The 20,696-nt window shown below is 39.1% G+C and overlaps 1 protein-coding gene across 1 annotated transcript; it reads right to left on the bottom strand.

The window, feature by feature from the left end:
• Window positions 1–5,645: 5,645 nt before the first annotated feature.
• Window positions 5,646–8,957, bottom strand: LOC127104359 (uncharacterized protein At1g51745). Its single transcript, XM_051041539.1, has 4 exons — window positions 8,510–8,957; window positions 7,704–8,266; window positions 7,349–7,624; window positions 5,646–7,043 (listed from the first exon to the last, which is right to left on the bottom strand). The coding sequence occupies exons 1-4, from the start codon at window positions 8,665–8,667 to the stop codon at window positions 5,851–5,853; spliced, it is 2,190 nt and encodes a 729-aa protein (XP_050897496.1). The 5' UTR covers window positions 8,668–8,957; the 3' UTR covers window positions 5,646–5,850.
• Window positions 8,958–20,696: the final 11,739 nt, after the last annotated feature.

Here is a 20,696-nt window from a genome sequence, read left to right on the forward strand (position 1 = left end):
TTAAACTTTTATGGTCACTGAAAACCTCAAATCTTGACCCATACAAGTAATGCCTCCACAACTTCAGAACAAAACCACAGCTGCCAACTCTAAATCGTGTGTCGGATAGTTCCTCTCATGAACCCTCAGCTGTCTCGAAGCATAAGCTATAACCTGCTTATTCTGCATCAACACACCACCCAAGCCCAACAATGACGCATCACAGAAAACCTCAAATAGTTCTGACGGAGTCGGTAATATCAGAATATGAGCAGTAGTTAACCTTCTCTTTAACTCTTGGAAACCTTCTTCACATTTTGAGTCCCAAACAAACGCTTGCCCCTTTCTAGTCAACATCGTCAACGGTAACGCCAACTTAGAAAATCCCCCAATGAACTTCCTATAATAACCAGCCAAACCAAGGAAACTTCGAATCTCAGCAACAGACTTCGGAGCTTCCCACTGAGATACCGCTTCTATCTTAGAAGGATCAACAACAACACCACCTCTTGAAATCACATGACCAAGAAAACTAACTTCTTCTAACCAACAACACCGGTGCACCCCACGGTGACACACTCGGACGAATAAATTTCTTATCCAACAGATCTTCCAACTGACTCTTCAATTCAGTTAACTCAACAGCAGACATACGGTACGGAGCCATCGACACCGGCCTAGTACCAGGTACCAAATCAATCGAGAACTCAACTTCACGCTCTGGCGGTAATTTGTTCACTTCTTCAGGAAACACATCAGGAAAATCACACACCACGGCTAGATCGCAATTCACCAGTTTATCTTTAGCCTCCAAAGTCGCTAACAGCATAAACAACTCTGCCCCATCTGCTACTGCCTCATTCACCCGCCTTACTGACAGAAACAAACTCTTTCCTTCCTCAATCTCAGGAAAGATCACAGTTTTATCAAAACAATTGATATAGACTCGGTTAAACACCAACCAGTTCATACCCAGAATAACATCAATCTGCACAAGTGGAAGACACACTAGGTCCATCCCAAAGTCTCTACCAAAAATACTCAAAGGACAATTTAAACAAACTGAAGTAGTAGTCACTGAACCCTTCGCAGGAGTATCAATCACCATACTTCCATGCATCTCAGATATCTCTAATTTAAGTTTCACAGCACAATCCAAAGATATAAAGGAATGAGTCGCACCTGTGTCAATAATAGCTACAAGAGGAAAGCCATTAATATAACACGTACCTCGGATCAAACGATCATCTGCATAAGTCTCAGAACCCGGTAAAGCAAAGACCTTGCCTCCCGACTGATTCTCTTTCTTCGGCTTAGGACACTGTGGACTGATATGACCCACCTCTCCACAGTTGAAACAAGTCACAGTCTTCAACCGGCACTCTGCAGCCAAGTGACCACCTTTTCCATATTTGAAACACTTCCTCGCAGCACTGGTACACTCATGGACATGATGTCCAGCCTGACCACATCTGTAACACTTAGCAGGGGCACTAGAGTCTCCCCCACTAGGCCTCTTCATCCCACTCTGTCTCTGAAAACCTTTGCCAACTGCATACGGTTTTCCATGGTCATTCTGATTCTTGCCTTTCCTATCAACCCTCTACTGATAGCTTTCCGCTCTGGCCTTGGTATCCTGTTCAAACATTCTGCAACAGTCGACCAAATTAGAAAACACTCTAATCCGCTGATACCCAATAGCCTGCTTGATCTCGGGACGTAACCCGTTCTCAAACCTCACGCATTTTGAAAATTCTCCAGTAGCCTCATCATAGGGAGTGTAATACTTCGACAGCTCTGTGAACTTAGCAGCATACTCAGTAACAGACCGGTTGCCTTGCTTCAATTCTAAGAACTCTATCTCTCTCCTTCCTCTGACATCCTCTGGAAGGTACTTCCTCAGAAATCTCTCTCTGAACACCGCCCAAGTGACCTCAGCACTCCCGGCAGCTTCCAACTCAGTGCGGGTAGCAACCCACCAATCATCTGCTTCCTCTGACAGCATATGCGTACCGAACCTGACCTTCTGGTTATCGGCACACTCAATCACTCGGAAGATCCTCTCGATCTCCTTCAACCACTTCTGAGCACCATCTGGATCGTATGCTCCCTTGAACATTGGAGGATTGTTCTTCTGGAACTCACTCAGTTGACGAGCAACTCCCATTCCCACAACATTCGGATTTCCCCCAAGTACTCCAACTAGCATACCCAGAGCCTCAGCAATCGCAGCATCGTCTCTACTTCTTCCAGCCATCTCTATTCTGAGAACCCAACAAGATAAAACAATAAGTACTGATAGGGTTATACAACACCTATCCCGTACAGGGGAAACAGAATAATTACGACTCGACTCGACCGACTATGCTCTGATACCACTAATGTAACACCCTTCTAAAATACCCCAAAAGTTTAATTAAATAACAACATATATCAATCGGAGTAAATATGCAATTAAGGGTGTCACACAATTACTTCACACCATTCACCATGATAACTGTCATGCTCTTTTATTAATTCAAAACATAAAGCATTTACACAATACGCAGCGGATAGAGATTAAATCAATCATGCAAAACATGTAGCATATTACATGTAAACTGGTTCACAACCAACAATAAAACATTTAAAACATCCCATCCCGATGTTACATCTACCAGAGCATGACCCACTAAGGAACTACACTAGACTTCAAGCACTAGCTCCTACTCAATCACTGCTCGTTACCTGAAAAATAGTTGTAAGGGTGAGTTCCTCAATCGATATAATAAGCATTATAAAATATCATGCAATGTTAAGTAATTTAACACATTTCATCACCCTAATCATAACACACATTCAGTAACGGCACATCAACTCAAACATCATACTCAACACCAACATAAAGCACACGTATAATCTCAATTCATACTCAACACCAACACAAAACACACGTATAATATTGGAATACATCCATTCATATTATACGCCATACATACATTACGCAATGAGACTCCATGCATGCGGTACCGACTATTCGTGAACATATAGTTCAACTTCACCGACCAAATCCAGGTACGGCTACCAAGCTCACTAGTCCCACTCATTTGAGACCTAGTGACTCACATCACTAATTCCTCACCATGGGAATTAGCTACCACCCCAAGGGCCATGCTATGCACGCTAATCACCTAGCATGCAAACATCAACAACAGTCCAAAATGACTAACATCACTAATTCCTCACCATGGGAATTAGCTACCACCATAAAGGCCACATTATGCTATGCCAAATCACCTAGCATGCAACATCAACAACAATCCACAATGGACATATGCTCACACTCTAAGCCATAAAACAGTTCATCCACAATTACATACATAATATATACATTCACAACATTATGCATATTTTCACACATCATCAGCATATTTATCACATAATCATATTATGTCATGCCAAATAATTCAGTCACAGTATTAGCACACTCTACTAATACCTATCCTACTCAAAACAACGGGAAATAATCCCTACTATATCGAACGAAGATGCGGTTCGGTAGATCGATAGTATTCCGTTGGAGAAGTGGACTAGGGCATATGACGGCGGACAACGTTGGGGCCACATGACAACAAATCTTATGGAATCAATGAACTCTGTCTTTAAAGGAATTCGTAACCTACCAATAATCGCTTTGGTGCAAGCTACATATTTCAGGCTAGGGGCGTTGTTTGAAACCAGACGCTCAAAATGGAGTTCCGTGTTGCAATCTGGACAGTTGTTCAGTGATGCTTCAATGAAATTCATCAGACATGAAGCTGCCAAAGCAAACACACACGTGGTTACGGTATTTGACCGAACAAAAGGTTGGTTTAGTGTTGCCGAGTCCATGGATCACAATGAGGGCATGCCAATGGGACAGTACAGAGTCGAATTAGATAGAGGTTGGTGCGACTACGGAAGGTTCCAAGCCTTTCGTACCCCCTGCTCCCATGTCGTAGCGGCGTGCTCAAAGGTTCGAAGGGATCCATCCTACTTGTTATCTGAAGTTTACAAAGTCGTCAGCCTTTCAAATGTTTATAAAATTAGTTTTTCAGTAGTGGCAAAAGAGGATTATTGGCCAGAATATAAAGGGGACATCGTCTGGCACAACGAAGTTATGCGAAGGAAGAAAAAGGGTCGCCCTAACAGCACCCGGACTCAAACCGAAATGGATACGACGAACAAAATGGTTAGACTATGTAGTTCATGCCGTCAACCAGGTCACAATCGTAATAACTGTTCTAGCGTTGGAGCGAGCACAACCAGATAAATTCAGATGTACCTCTGTTGGTATATATGGAAAGTTAAATTTATTTCAAAATACCTCTGTTGCAATATATGGAAAATTAATTTTACTTCATAGTAGACGTCTTTGACGAAAAGACAGTTGTTCATAAAAAATAACACAAACAATTAAAACAATTAGAATACAAAAACTATGCGATTACAACCATCAAAACAATTTTGAACATGTACTGCATCATCCTACGAGCGTCTTGGTCGGTCTTAATATCCACTCATTCACGCACTTCTCCGTTTTGGTTGAACGTGGACACAAGCCATTGTATTCTTCTAATCCGTTCACCCTCTCCAGTTTCTCCCTCTAACCAACTATACAACGTCCGATTAAGACGTTTAAACGTATCTGTGTTCCAAAGTCGAACCTGTATCGGAGCCGCAACGGCAGAAAATATTACATCAGTATTTCGTTTCTGAATGTATGCAGACATTGTTGAAACAAAGAAAATTGATGGTTGAACTAAACTAGGAGATGAATTTGAGTGAAAATAATTATATGCAATGTGATGGTATTTATAGAGGCGGAAGATGAATTGGACAAAACACCTAGGCGCCAGTTGAAGTGACACCCACATGACACACACAGGCGCCACAAAAAGTGGCGCCTTGCACACACATACACTAAGGCGCCATTGCCCTTGACGCCTCCTTTAGGAGGGCCATGTAGGCGCCAGATGCATGGGCGCCTCCTTTAGGAAGGCCATGCAGGCGCCAGAAGCATTGGCGCCTCCTTTAGGAGGCCCAATGCATGTGCGCCAATGCATCTGGCGCCTCCTCTAATTTTTTGGGGGGTGCGCCAACTCTCCCGGCGCATCCTCTCTCAAAATTGGTTATTTTGGAAAAAAAATTGAAAAGATGGTTATTTTCGTATTTTTTTTGAAAAACCTGATTATTTTAAAAAAAAATCTAAATTTTTGTGTAAATATGAAAAGTTTTATTATTATTTGGTAATGCATGAATGATTACATACAAAATTAAATTGTTCTCTATAGACGTATACATGACTCAATAAAAATCTTGTAAAAAATCGAACCAACCGAACCACACTGATTTAATTTGATTTGGTTAGAGTTTATTTATAAAAATCAACCGAATTGCATGATGATTTTTAACGTCAAAACCGTCAAACGAACACCCCTAAATTCGGTAAACAAAATGAATTTCTAACAAGAACTCCCTTACTACATTGGTTTAAACAAAACAGCTGTCACTAGGACCCAGAGAACCTTGGACCTTCGCATGTTTTTCTGCTGAGTATCGGTAACATAGAACAAAGAACACATATTGATTCTATAACTGTATTTAACCACTTATGACTTAATAACGAGGAAATCACATTTTACCCATTGCAGCAAAACAATTGCATGTTATCTTTTTATTTATCTTCAATAGATACATGAGGATGAATAGAGAACTATACAGCATATCAATCCTTAAAATGTAGACAATAAATTGAAAAGGATTTCCGTATACCGGAGACAAGATATCCTCAATAAATTGTGCTATATCACTCTAAGATTATTCTTTTCCATATAACAATGTACATGTAACCTATGAATTTCTCTCCACACCAGAATTCAGCAAAGCTGCTTTCAATGGAGGCCTATTAATCTTCTCAAGTAATCTACTAAATACTAACTGGACTGGTATGCAAGCGACTGTGGTGGGTCCAGAGATTTCTGGCTTAATTAATCTATCTGTTTCGTAACTACTTATATCATGCAATGGATTTCTAAGTCTATGTTCAATAGATAATGAGGACAGAGTTCTAATTTTCTGGTTAGATGACAAACTCGATTTCTTTGGTGCCTTTTTATAGAACTTTTTGTTGCCAGTCTTCTTTTGATGGCTTGCCTTATGACTGGAACTTCCGGTGTTTAGTTTTTTATAATCAAAGCTTTGTTCTTGATCAAAGGAGGGAAACTCAACAGCAACTTCAGCACCATTTGATGACAATATGTGTGAACGGGGAACACGGAAATTTGCTGTTCTCCTTGCAGTCCTCCATCCTTGTCGAAGCACACTGCTTTCCTCAAGACCAATCCCGTCATTACTGAAGTCATCAATTGCAGAAAAAAGGGCATCAGAAGAACCATCCTTAAGGACCTCAACCTGGATCGGGTGCCCTATTATTGCCTTCCCGTCTAATTTACTCATGAGAGAAATAATGGGCACAGGCTCTTTACGGTATCCTGCTTGAACCTTCACATCTACGTTAATCAGCACCGACCTCCTCCTCCCACTGACATGATAGCCATCACTCTGCGTTAGAGTAGAACCCTTAATATCCCAATATTCTTTTGAAGCAAGATGTTCATCCCAGGCCAAGTCATTCCAATTAGCACCATCATGAGTTTTACTTGGAACTTTTGATACAGCTTTCGGAGTGGGAGAGTAGTCATCATCTTCCGATCCTAACATTTGATCATCGTCATAAAGTGCATCGCTAAAACCATTTCTGTAACAATGCAAACTTGAACCCATTCTTTTGTGACTTAAATTAGGTCTTCCATCTTCAAAATCCACTTCTGCTTCACATATAATACTTTTTCCGTCAGGGGAACCATAAGACCTCTTTACAAGATTCCGATTATTCCTTTTCCCTTTTAGTTGCCATTTAGACATGGCTTCATGGCAAGATGTCAGTTCACGAGGATAGAGGTGAGGCATGTCACTGGTGACTGCTAATTCATCAAGCTCTTCACTGCTAGTACTTTCATGTTCTTCAAAATCCCGGCCAGTTTCTGCAGTTACAGTAACATTCAAAGAACCATAGAGGATGAGGAAAAAGAAACATAAAACATATAGTCCAACAAAAAAAAACTCTTTATCAAGAATGAAGTCGTGACTTGAGAACATGAATCCTTTAGATGCCCATATAGGATTGCTCATAAAATAAAATTTCAACTTTCATGATCTTTTTCACAGGTGTTGATGCTTACATGGATCAAATGGCACCATAATATTCTATCATATATCATATTTTTATCCAACTAATTAATTTACAGTGCATACTGTTGAGACAGCAAATGTATGACAGAAACCTAACCTGTAAATATCATCTTTGCTTCCATGTCTGGTTCTGTCTCAGAAGAATCTGAATCAGAAACAGTAGAGTCTGTTTCTGAGGAGCCAGATTCAACATCCATAAAAGTTGACTCAGTCTCTCCAACCAAAGAACCGCGGTAAGGAAACTTCCCTCCATGTTTTGGAGATGAGATCTCAGCAAGGTCTACTCTGTCTTTGGAATCAAGAGAATCACCAGACTCGGCTGGAAAATAAAAATACCTGCTCCTCTTTTCTCGGTATGATATTTGCCTAGCTCCTGGAAACAGAACCAAATTCAGATTATACCCTAAAACATATTACTGATTTTCACCAATGAAATAGGATTAGAGTTTTACCATTTGTCTGGAGTGCACTCCGCGTGCAAATACTATCACTTGCAAGAGCCTGAGCACCCTCATCGACTGAAAGATTCTGAGAAACACGTGGATCCACGGGAGATGGGAGGTTCCCTTTCAAGGGGGGAATTTTGATTTCAAACCCCTGCAAGCCTCTCACTCGAGGAGTCACATTGCAGAGATCTACTTCCATATCCCTGGCTACCTCCAAAGGAAAATGATCTCCAGCAATTTCATTTTCACAAGACACATATGATTTCAAATTTACATGTTTTTCAGTATCATTTCCATGGACTTCCCCAGGCAACGCTGCCATGCCCTTTTTAACCGAGCTAGACGATCTACAATTGGTTCGATCAGAAGCAATGGCTACTTTTGCCTGCTTTTTCACCAACTGCCTCTCGAGTTCAAGAGCATGAAGAATGGCATCTTCCCGGCGAGCATATTTTTCTCTTTTTTTCAAAGGCATCTCATGGGAGGATTCAACTTTTTCAATACAATCATCAAACTCGCCGCATCGGAATGCCTTGACACGTTTGGATTTCTCCAAATTGTACCAATCTCTGCAAAAAAACAATAACCCACCAAATAACACATAAATTAACAATTTAATAAAACACAAACTGTTAATTAAGAATGCTAAAACACACACATTATTGATTTTTACATCTCATAATTCTAGAATTCTACACGGATTATGGTGGCTAACAAAGTTGCAAAGACGCAATTAATCAACGAGTATAATGTAAGAAAAACATGAAAAGTGGAGTAGTTAAGTTAACAAGTGAAAGGAGAAAGAGAGTTACACGCTAGCATCTTCTCTGCCGAGAAGCTTAACCGGAGTTCCTGAACGAGGAGAAGTGAGATGAGAAGTGGACAGATCATCGGTGCAAAGTATTTGACCCGGCCACCACGACCCGTTTCTCCGGCGAACCCATACGATGGATCCGACGCTGCAGTTCATTATCCGCTTTCACCCTCGCTTTTTAGGAACGAGAAGAATGAGGGTTGACGGAGGGTGGTTGTGGCTCAGGTCAGCCAACGGCGAAGGACGGAGGATCCGGGAACCGGCGATTGAATCATGACCCGATTATTGTGAACTGGGTTAGGGCAAATGTTTTCTCAGATTTGGGATTTTTTTTATTTTTTGGGATTCAATTTTGATCTCTCTTTTACCAAAAAAAAATCTCCTCTTACACCTTGGGGTTGGGTTGAATTGTTGTGAATCTGTCGGTGGTTAAATGTTTATTATTTCTTACAAAATATTATTTATACAGGTTTATCTATTTATTAGACTTTAATTACTATACACTTTTTTATTTTATTTTTTATTTTTTCAATGAATAAGGCCTTAGCCCTACTTTTATAATACAGTTTATTTATGCATCGAAATTCCATTTGTATTTTTCAGGAACATCTTGTATTTTCTTGGAACTAAATAATTGTGAAAATAATATTGATGCACGATGTAAAAAAATTATTTTTAATAAAATGTAAAAACAAAATAGTAAAACGGATTTAATGCGCGAGTAAAAAATTATTAGCTTTTTCACCATTCACATAAGTAAATTCCTTATAATTAAATGTTTATCATAACATTTTGATTGTTTTTCAGACACAATTCCTAATCATCATGAGAAATCTCACATTTGAACAAAATTATGAGTTACTGGCAATGCATTTAAGTGCAATTTCGATAAAATGTTTGATTAATTACAATTATAAAAAATATAATCGGGTGTATCTAAGGATGGTTCGATTTTCCATTCCAACCTCATGTCTAAAGGAGTGTCAATCTCATCAAAAATTGGCAAAATCAATATCAGTTTCACCACACAAGAGTTTGGGAGTTCAAAATAAGGTACTCTCTTATGGGAAAACATACTTTATGATAATACCACCAACTTTAATCATGTTGTTGCAATTGGAAGTTTTCTTATCAACGCAATAAGGAAAAAGGAACTTCCTCAAGACAAAGTTCATGAAGGCAAGTTCTCATATTGTGTATCGCCTAATGACTCGTGTGTTGCTTCTAAGAAAAGATAAATGCGATGTGCTTCTAAAGGAAGTTGAAGTACATATGTGTTTGTTCTCTAAAAAAATTTAAGTCAATTGGGTTGATGCAATGGTTAGTTATATGTTCAAATGTCAAAAGAGCAATTCAACAGGATTGTCATACGAAAGTCGAACCACTAAAATTTTGGTCACAGATGGAAACTCCTTGGATCATGAGACTTCAAGCTCAACTCATGGACAAATTTGTGATAAAGCCTTAAGCATAATCAATGTTTGTGTTGATGATGGAAACTTAGAGAATGTTCCAATGGAAGTTGATGTCAAGGACAATGCGGTCTTTTTGTCTGAAGAAAAGTTTATAATCCGTAATATCCCAAGACACCACTCAAGTCGACCAAAGAAGTTGCACTCATCAAGAAGCATGTGTTGGATTATCCATCTATGCTAAAGGAAAGAGGTGGGGCCCATCTACCCCAATCGTGACCATAAATGCATTATCTCGCCCCCCTAATCTCACGAAGTTGTCTTTCTAACTTTTGTAATGATTGGAATACGACTTAAACAGGGCTTTTCCAAGAAAAGAAACCTAAGGTTACCCAAATGCCTTTAATACCCACTTTAGTACCATAAAAGAAGAAGAAGATCTATATGCTAAGAAGGACCTCCAGCCACTGACGTATGATTTTGAATGCCTAAATCAAGCTATAACCATTGGGCAAGATTTAAGACGGGACAATGTTGATCACCTTTAAAACCTCTGCCTTGAACAGAGAAAAGGGAACTAGAATCCTGTGTCACGGACAACAGGGAGATGTAGGTAGAAATAAGGGGTGGGAGAGTCATCTAAGGAGGTCGTATTGACCCCCTCTACCATATACCTTCAAGATAACTTAATCCTCATCACCGGAAGAAAAGAGGTTGGCGTGTTCCTGAAAAGAGGCCATCCTCTCCTCACTGATGTAGTAGGTCTCGAAGTCCTCAACGCCATTGTCATGACTGGAAATTTACATAGTCGTCATCATCCTTTATTCGTTTCTAAGGAACAGGAAAATAATGATAAAACCTATAAACTAAGGGTGAGATGTTAGGTTCGAGAGTTAGTTAAGTAAGAGGAAGGTACTAGGCACCCCTTACCTCCATTGTATTCATTGGGACCCTCCTTCAATTATAGGGTTAGTGTGTGTTTCTAAGGGTGTTTTCTTAATTATCGATTAATTATTAATTACTTGCTATATTTACAGAGAAAATATTTTATTAAAACAGACGGGAGACCAAAAAAGATTTTTCATTGTCGCACTCGATAGAGTTTACAACTCTATGCCTATGTACCTTCGCATTAGGCGAGGGATCAGAGTACCGTAACTCTTGTATAAAAAAAGTTATTTGTTGATTATTTTTATCCCTTGAAAATTCTCACGCATCGAGAGAAGATAGGTGATTGATTTTAAGAAAATGTCTCAATACGCTAGGGTAGAGGACTTATAGTTTGAAGCGCGTTGAGTTGATTTTATCCCTTAATCGTTTTGCAAAAATATAATATTTAATTTATTTAAGAAAATAAATCAGTGATTATAGTTAAGTATTATACATAACCCTTATTCCTGATTTTATCCCCGATTATATCCCTTGAAAATCCTAAAATTGCATCCTTGGTTTTATCCCATGTTTTTATCCCTTGAAAACCCTAGGATTTTTTATCCCCTCATTATTTGCAAAAAACATAATATTTTATTTGATTTAAGAAAATAAATTACCAATAATATAAATATATTTCTTTTAAGTCAAAAATAAAACACAAGTTATCCCTTATCCCAATTATTATCTTTGATTAAGTTAGTCAATCCTAAAAATGACCTTGAATTAATCCTAAAATTATCCCAAAATTATCCCCAAAAGCTCATTTAATTAAACTCTAATTTCCTAATTATTATTCCTTAATCAGATATATTAAACTAAATAAAAAGTCATACTAATTAAAACCTTAATTACCTTAATTATATTAATTTAAATAATTAAATAAATTATAAAACCTAATTACTAATTAATTAAAATAAATAATAAAAAACTAGGTGGGGTGAGTTTTCAACTAATGAAGTAAATGGGTTGGAGTTAGGGGTGGGGAAAGCAAAGAGAATGAGCTTAGAAGCTCTCTGAGACCCACGTGGGAGGAAGGGTCCACGGAGAGAGAGATAGACAACGTTTGACTCTCTCTGGTCTCCTTGATCAAGATCATGAGGATGTTATTGCGCTTAATCTTAGCCTTTAGTTTGATTGACTGGTCAAAGCATGAAGGGTATGTGGTTGAGATGCAGAGTCAAAGGAGACATAAGGTATACACGCGCACATAATGGATAGGTTGAGTCAGTAGGTTGATTGGTTGAGGTAGGCCATGTAGGCATGATGTGGCACTTGGCTGGATGAGGGTATATAAACCAACTTCCTTCATAAGTTTTTATTTCCACTTCCTTCTCTCTCTCTCTCTCTCTCTCTCTCTCTCTCTCTCTCTCTCTCTCTCTCTCTCTCTCTCTCTCTCTCTCTCTCTCTCTCTCTCTCTTCCCTTATCTTTTTCTTTCTCTACCTCTCAATCCTCTCTAAACCTTTCCATCTGACGAACCCCTTCTCCATCTTAAACCACCTCCCGGACCACCACCTTTATCCGGGATCTTCATGTTCATCATGAACTTGAAGAACACCCAACCCAGAAACTCGTTCCCCACCGTCCACCTCCATTAAACCGTCGTGAACCCAGGATCCCTGGTTGAAGCTCAATCGGGATCTTTAATTGATGTTCATCTAGGTGATGAACATCATCCTAGAAACCCATAACCCTAATGAATCACGAACCCTAACCCTTTTTCCAGATGAACCCTAGCCCTACCCAGATGAACCCTATGGTTCATCATATGAACCCTAACCCTAATTTTTTTAGAAACACCAAATTTTACCTAATTCAATCCCTAAACCTTGGCCGATCTAATGATCAGCCTTCCCCAAACCCCAATCAAACCCTCAATCCTTCTAAATCAACCTCAAATTCTTCTAACACTAATCCCTTTCAGTCATCCAAAATCAATCGCAACAATCTAGAGTAAACAACAATTGACAATAAAATAATGATGCAATCAATATTGATTGAAGTTTATAGACCAACCAACAAGGAAGAGAAGTTCCTTGGTAAAAAGGTAAAACACTTTTCCCGATCTCCTATGATTCTACTGCTATTCTTTTTCCCCTCTCTAACTTCTTTTCTCTTATCTGATGTGAGGTTCTTCTAGATCGTAATAGAGGCTAAGATCAGAGAAATTAGAGTTCCAATTTGAAACCCTAATCCCACTTTGGTTCAAGCTTTACTAAAAGGATTGGGATTTCAACAGCAATGGATGTTTCTTATGGGGGGTTTCGTCCCCACTTTATATTTAGATTTAGGCTTTTATAGAGTTAGAATCAGGTCTTAGCATTTAATCAGATTTGTAGTTTTAGGAAGTTTTCCATTTGATTGATATTTTAACTCAGATTGTAATTTCAATTAAGTTTTGATTTTGTTTGGAAATAGATTTAGGGTTTGTAATTCCAATGTATCTGGTCCAAAATTTCTTGTAAATCACCATTTGGATGTATATTGTAATGAAATTGGAAAGATTTGATTGCATATTTTGATTCATTTTAGTTTTCTGATAGCGTGAATTAGGGTTTTCGAATTGGGGTTGCTGGGGAGGTTAGGGGATGAACTCGGGTCGCATTTGACCTGATCCAGATGATGCGGATGGGTATGGTCTGACCTAGTTGGAATTTGGGTAATCCCCTTGACCCAAGTGGGATGGAGGACCGATCTGGGCTAGGCCCAATTTCAAATTCAAACAATCAAAACCAATTATAGAATATCTAAAATAAATAAATAAATAACTAATTAAAAAGTAAATTACACCTAATTAATCACTTAATTTAGCTACAGGCCAATAAGTTTAATATAAACTAATTAATTCAATAATCTAAACAATTTTATTAGACATCAAACATAAACAAATTAATTGACTAATCAACATTCTACTAATTATAAACTAAATAATCTAATAATTCAAATAAATAACCTAATAACCTCAATAAAATTCAAATAATTTTATTAATCAAAACTTAATTAACCATCTTACTAACCCTATAACAACAATTAAGTAACTAATTAACCCTAAAATAAAATAAAAAACCAAATAACCCTTAGTATCTAGTGATAGAATTAACTTGTTAGTATTAGTTGACCAAAGTGGGATGAAGAATTTAGAAAAGGTCAAAATGAACCCTTTTGACTTTTTAGGTCATTGAGGTTGACTTGTAAAGGCCCTGGACATGTTAGTGTTATCTAAAAATAGAAATAAAACATGGTCAAAATTTGGGGTACGACAACTGCTCATATTTAATCAGCTTCAAACTGAGATGATGAAGACGATGAGCCTTCATCCTCTCATGGTAGGAATGGTTAAATATATAGAGGGACCTAATTTTGACCGCAGAGTTAATATATCCTAGGAACGAGCAAGGATTGAACAATCCTTGATACTCTTTTGGTATCCAAACCAACCTAAGGTGGAACCCCGGTAATACCTTGTTGATTAATTTTAGTTGGTCTGGGTGAAACTTTTATATGATTCCCATAATCACAAAATTGGACAGGACTCTAACGATCCTCCGATCGTTGTTTGATAAACCCTGGTAGAACCCTTGATAAAACTTTTAATAAAATCTCTGGTAAAACTCTTGATGAAACCTCTGATACAACTTCTGATGGAACCTCTAATGATAAAACCATGACGAAACCCTTTGGTAAATCCTTGATAAGACCCCTTGATAAGAATTCTGGTAGAACCCCTTGATAAAATTTCGGTAAAACCCCTTGATAAAATTCCGGTAGAACCTCTTTGATAGAATTCTAGTAGAACCCCTTTGATAGAATCCTGTCGCAACGCGAAAAACAACCGGCGGAAAAAAAACAGTTTACAGAGCCGCCACCGACGCTATTCATCCTATGACGGAAAGGAAGCGCAGGACTAACCTAAGAAAGGGAAAGGAACGGTCTTACGATCAGAGATTGCAAGGTACGGGAGTCGGTTACGCAAGGGGAAGGTATTAGCACCCCTCACGTCCGTCGTACTCGACGGGATCCACGCTCAAAAGAATAGGAAAAGAATAGAATAAGGTTGCTAATAAAACTGCTCAAAGAACCTGCACAAACTGGAATAATAAAACAGGTGAAAGAAGAAAGAAAACGGAGGAAGTGGACTCGGCAGGATGTCGCATCCTGGGCCTACGTAGTTTGTCAGAAACAAACATCAGAGTCAACGTAGTTCGGGGAAAAGGAGACATGCTCGCTAGGATATCGCATCCTATGCCTACGTATCTTCTCTATCCATAGAAGAATAAGAGCACTCGTAGCTCGGCTAACGCACGCCGAAACAAAACACCAAAAAGAGACGCTGAGACGTCAAAATAAACACCCAAAAGGAAACAAAATGCCAATACATGGGCTTATATCCGACTCCCAACAAACAACACAAACAAGGAAACAGAATGCTAATACATGGGCTTATATCCGACTCCAAACAAACAACACAAACAAGGAAACAGAATGCCAATACATGGGCTTATATCCGACTCCAAACAAACAACACAAACAAGGAAACAGAATGCCAATACATGGACTTACATCCGACTCCAAACAAAAGCACACGCTAATCAGCGAACACCAAAGAAAAAGGTTATCAGATTGACAAACTAATAGGGAGTCTGGAACTCGAGCCTAATAGTTGTCACACAAACACAAAGAGACGCTGAGACGTCAAAAGAAACAAAAAGGTTGCCCGGAGAGATCTCGCTTGATCTCCTTCCTACGTATCTCATCTGGTATGAGAATCAGGGCGATGTAGTTCCCCTTAACAGGGGAAAGGAGACAACAAACTAATAGGGAGCATCAGACTCGAGCCTAATAGTTGTCACACAAACAAAAAGAGACGCTGAGATGTCAAAAGAAACAAAAAGGTTGCCCAGAGAGATCTCGCTCGATCTCCTGCCTACGTATCTCATCTGGTATGAGAATCAGGGCGACGTAGTTCCCCTGAACAGGGGTACAACACTCTCCTAACCAGAGACCAGGGAAACAACAAACTAATAGGGAGACTAAGACTCGAGCCTAATAGTTGTCATGCAATCCACAATCCCTAAGTTGAGGTCCCTAATTAGAACCTAACTCACACAGGAAGCAAGTCAGTTAAAAAACATCAACACCAGTGAACAAGTATCACACACTATATCCACACAAGAGGCCCAAACAATGGGTAGGCTTTAGCTGTCGCATCCGCGAAAAACAACCGGCGGGAAAAACAAAACAAACAGAGCCGCCACCGTGCGTTATTTATCCCAAAGAGGGAAAGGAAACGCTCGAAGTAAACCTGGAAAAGACATGGTCTCGCGACCAGAGAGAGATGGGATCGGGAGTCGGTTATGCGAAGGGAAGGTATTAGCACCCCTACGCATCCGTCGTACTCGACGGGATCCACGCTCAGAAAGATAGAATAAGGTTGCTAAACACTGCTCAAAATAATGCACACACACACTGGAACAAGACACAGGTGGAAGAAGAAGGAAAAGGGCTCGCTAGGATATCACATCCTATGCCTACGTATCTCATCTGGAATGAGAATCAGAGCTACCGTAGTTCGGCTCACGCACGCCAAACAAGACCACACAAGAAACCGACTGCCAATCGCTGGACTTATGCCAGACTCCACACAAACAGGCAAACATGGAAACCGAATGCCAATTGTTGGACTTACATCAAACTCCGAACCAACAAACACACACAGGAAACCAACTGCCAATCGCTGGACTTACTTCAGACTCCAAACGCACACACAGGAAACCGACTGCCAATCGCTGGACTTACGTCAGACTCCAAGAAAACAAGAGGTTAACCGGACGCTGAGTCGTCAAAAAGCAACAAAAAAGCTGAACAAACAAGCTAACAGGGAGTCTGGTACTCGAGCCTGCTAGCTGTCAAGCAAACACACACAAAAAGAAAAAGGGTGCCCGGAGAGATCTCGTACGATCTCCTGCCTACGTACCTCATCTGGTATGAGGATCAGGGCAACGTAGTTCCCCTTAACAGGGGAGAAACTTCTAACCTAACCAGAGACTGGGAAATGACAAACTAGAAGGGAGCCTGACTCGAGCCTAATAGTTATCATGTAATCCACAGTGGTCGTAAGTTGAGGTTTCTATCTAACTTGCACAGGGAGCAAGCTATCCTAAACAGCACAGTCAAACAACACAAGCACAATAAACAATCACACACACTATATGCAGTCAATTAGGCTCATACAAGGTTAGGCTGTGAGACACAAGCCAACTGGAATCGGGTGTAGTTAGCTCTTAACCCTAACATTGAGAGTTAGGGTGAAGCAGATGAAATGGGAAGTGAGGGTAAGACCTCACAGCTCTTATCCCTGGCCTGGGAGAGCTTCAAACAAGTGAAAGTGGGAGTTTAGAAAGTTGGAACTCTTCTCCACATATGACTGTCACAACAAAGATCTTGGGTTAATATCCACAATGCATCAACACAAGGTGTGTGAGAAAAGTGGATGACACACTGAATAGCAGGAGGTGGACTACACATCTCTTTTATCTGCCAATTGCCTCATAAGAGGTCTTTTCCTGCTTGGCACAAAGATAAACATTCACAAGCATTGCCTCTTAAGGAGGGCTTCAGACAGGTGCCTGCCCACATAACAGGACAGGTCTTCCAAACTACATGAAGTCAAAGGAGTTATACCTCAGTGGTTAAGCAACCAAGCAAAGCAAAGTTCAAAGTGAACTTGAAGCAACTTAAGTACCTGTGGAAACATCAGACAAATCAGTACAATGTTCAGACAAACAGATAACAGTTAATAAGCAACAGACAATCCCAATGTACAAAATGTGTAAGCCAAAAGGCCAACTCAAATGAGTTACCATCAACCTACAAAAACACATAATGTTAGTAATCACAAGCAAACATCAATTCTCAAATGAATTGAGCATCCTTAACCATGGAACTTGAATGCTTAACCTGAAATCAAAGCTCAAACATAAGCAACAAACCACTAGGTCAAAGCCTAGGGTCAAAGATGAAGAAAAAATTCAAAACAGAAGCTGAAATTTAACATGAATCAACTTCAAACAAATCTTGACACAATCCAAAAGGTCTCATACCAATATCAATTACCAAAAGCATTTCATGATCAATTGAAGTTCAAGGCAATTTTAAGGCTCAAAGGTGATCAACCAGAATGAAAAATCTCAATTAAATCAGAAATGATTCAAATAATTCCAATAAAATTCATGCTCATTCACAACATTCATAACATGCATCACACAAAAAATCAGGACAATTGGAGATCATTTGGCATGGCCAACACATCATTCAAGTTGAACATCACAAGGTGTGACATAAATTGTCACACCAACTTAGAACAATCATAAAACAGAGATGACAATTGAGAAAAATACCAAATCAACACCAAAATTTCAAGCAACATGTCGAGTTTCATCATGCAAATTTTCAGATTCATTGGATCAAAAACCAGCATTGCACAAATGAATAAGCAAGGCAAGGTACAAAATGGATGCATGTTCAAACATTCTAGCACAAAAAATTATCCAGCCAAGCACAACTTTGGAAATTATGATCAATAAAAAATAGATAAACAGAGGAACAAGATGCAAAAAATTGGGATCAAATTGATGCAATTTCCTATTTTATATGATTTTTCTAAGTTGGAAGAACAATTAAAATCAAAGCATGGTAAAGTTAGAAGGAAAAGATGAAAATATGAAAACATTTTTGAAAATCAGCGCTCAGCAGGGATCGAACCCTGTACAAATTCAAATTGAGCGCGCCAGCAAAAACCCTAACCAGAGAAGAGTCGACGCATGGCCAACTATGGTCGACTCAAAAAACACAGCCAGAGCTTCGGGTCAGCGCAAGACCAGTTACGGTCGACGCAAAACTGTTGTATGGTCGACGCAACCTTGCTGTATGGTCGACGCATAGCTGAAGATCTTCATCTTCTTCATGAAGAAGAAGATGAACAGTGCACGAGATTCAACATTTTTCCAGAACTCAGAAACAAATACATCATCATGAAGCTCTTGCAATGGAGAGCATAAATCAACAAATATTTAAGCACAAATCATCAAGATCTAAGAGAATCAAGCAAGAACATTCATGGATGTAAAACTTTAAACACTCATATCTTGCTCAATAATGCACCAATTCACACGATTTTTAGATCAGAATCACCAGGAGAACAAGATCTACCAGAATATATACATGAATTTGAGAATTAAGAGATTCGAAAACTGAACCTCTTGAAGAGCAGTTCTTGATTTTGCACGATCCACAACTTGTAAGTATCCAAATCCACTCTACAATGCTTGAAATGATGTTTGGTGAAGAAAAGGAAGCTTGCACACGTGTAGATCTAGCTTAATCTTGACTTTCCATTTTCAACTTCATGAGCTTCAACCACTTGATTCTTGCACGAATTCTTCAAACAAATACTTGATATGCACTAAATCAATGCTAGGGAACAAGAATATGAAGTAATATTGCAATGCTATTTGAAATTTTTTTGAATTATAAATGGAAGAAAATTTTGGAGGGAGAGAGAATTTTGGATCTAGAAATGTGAATTGTGATTAACCTCTAAATTCTGTTATGATTATGGTATTTATATGTTGTACTAATCATACTGAAAGTGCAATTAGCAATTGGTTAATTGTGATTAAGTGAAAATAAGGTGTGTGAGCAAATTTGGAAAATAACCAACTTACCAACCAAAAAACAGCTTTTCACACAGTGGAAAATACTCAGAAAACTGAGTTTTCGCACGAGCGGTCGACCATAGATCGGCTCAAGTATGCTATGCGCCGACCTGTGGTCGACTCAAACATGCTATGCGCTGACCCGTGGTCCATGCGCTGACCCTTATGGTCGACTCACAGCCTGTAACAATTTTTTTTTTTTAAAAGAAGAGGAGGGCAAATTTTGAGATGTTACATTAGTCAAGAGGGGTCATATCAACCTCGACAAACAAGCCAAACTGTAAGGGTAAACAAGAGCTCTTAACCACTAACATTGAGAGTTAGGGTGAGCAGATCAAAATAGTAATGAGGATGAGGCCTCATGCTCTTAACCCGGGACAGGGTGAGCTCAATGATAAAGAAAGCGTGGGGATCCAGAAAGAGGGACCCTATTCCACTTGACTAACTCTATACAAAGATCTTGGGTACATGTTCTAGAGCATCAGCACGTAGTGCGAGCATAAAGAACGACTCACTGAATAACAGGGGATTGATTGCTAATCCCTTCTATCTGTCAATTGCCTATTCACTTAGGAGGACTTATCAAGTAACATGCCTCACTTGGAGGTCTTTGTCACAAATGTAAACAAACACAAACAGAGCCTCATAAGGAGGACTTCAGCCAAAATGCCTGCCAAAAAGGTGACAAGACTTCCAGACTACATAAAGTAAGAAGGCTAAACTACCTCAGTGGTGTATCAACCACACTCCAAAGCTTAAGTAAAAGCAAATCTAGCAACTAAGGTACCTGTACAAAAGCCAACTAGTTAATATCTCAATCAGAAAACCAACAGACAAACAGTGGAACTTTCCAATATTTACAACTCAATGAACAATGCTCAAGTACTCAAGTAAACTTATGAGCATCAATTAGAACCTACAAAACAACAAGAGTTAGTACTCAAAAGCATTTGTATCTCACAAAGTGAGATCAAACCAACCATCAATGCTAAATGTCCAAACCTGAAACACAAAGCACAATTAGTTTATGTACAAAACACTAGTACAAAGACTAGGTTCAAAACCAAATCAAATGATGAAAACAGAACTCAATCTTTTGCACAAAGCAAGTTCAAACATATCACAAGA

The sequence above is a fragment of the Lathyrus oleraceus genome, chromosome 7 (assembly GCF_024323335.1).
Source record: "Lathyrus oleraceus cultivar Zhongwan6 chromosome 7, CAAS_Psat_ZW6_1.0, whole genome shotgun sequence".
NCBI classification, from domain to species: domain Eukaryota; kingdom Viridiplantae; phylum Streptophyta; class Magnoliopsida; order Fabales; family Fabaceae; genus Lathyrus; species Lathyrus oleraceus.

Excerpts from the sequence above, each read along its gene's own strand:
- LOC127104359 (XM_051041539.1), bottom strand. The coding sequence starts at position 8,667 with ATGAACTGCAGCGTCGGATCCATCGTATGGGTTCGCCGGAGAAACGGG. Across the intron at positions 7,625-7,703 it reads GAGTGCACTCCAGACAAATG|GAGCTAGGCAAATATCATAC; the intron begins GTAAAACTCTAA and ends TTCTGTTTCCAG. Across the intron at positions 7,044-7,348 it reads AGCAAAGATGATATTTACAG|AAACTGGCCGGGATTTTGAA; the intron begins GTTAGGTTTCTG and ends CTGTAACTGCAG.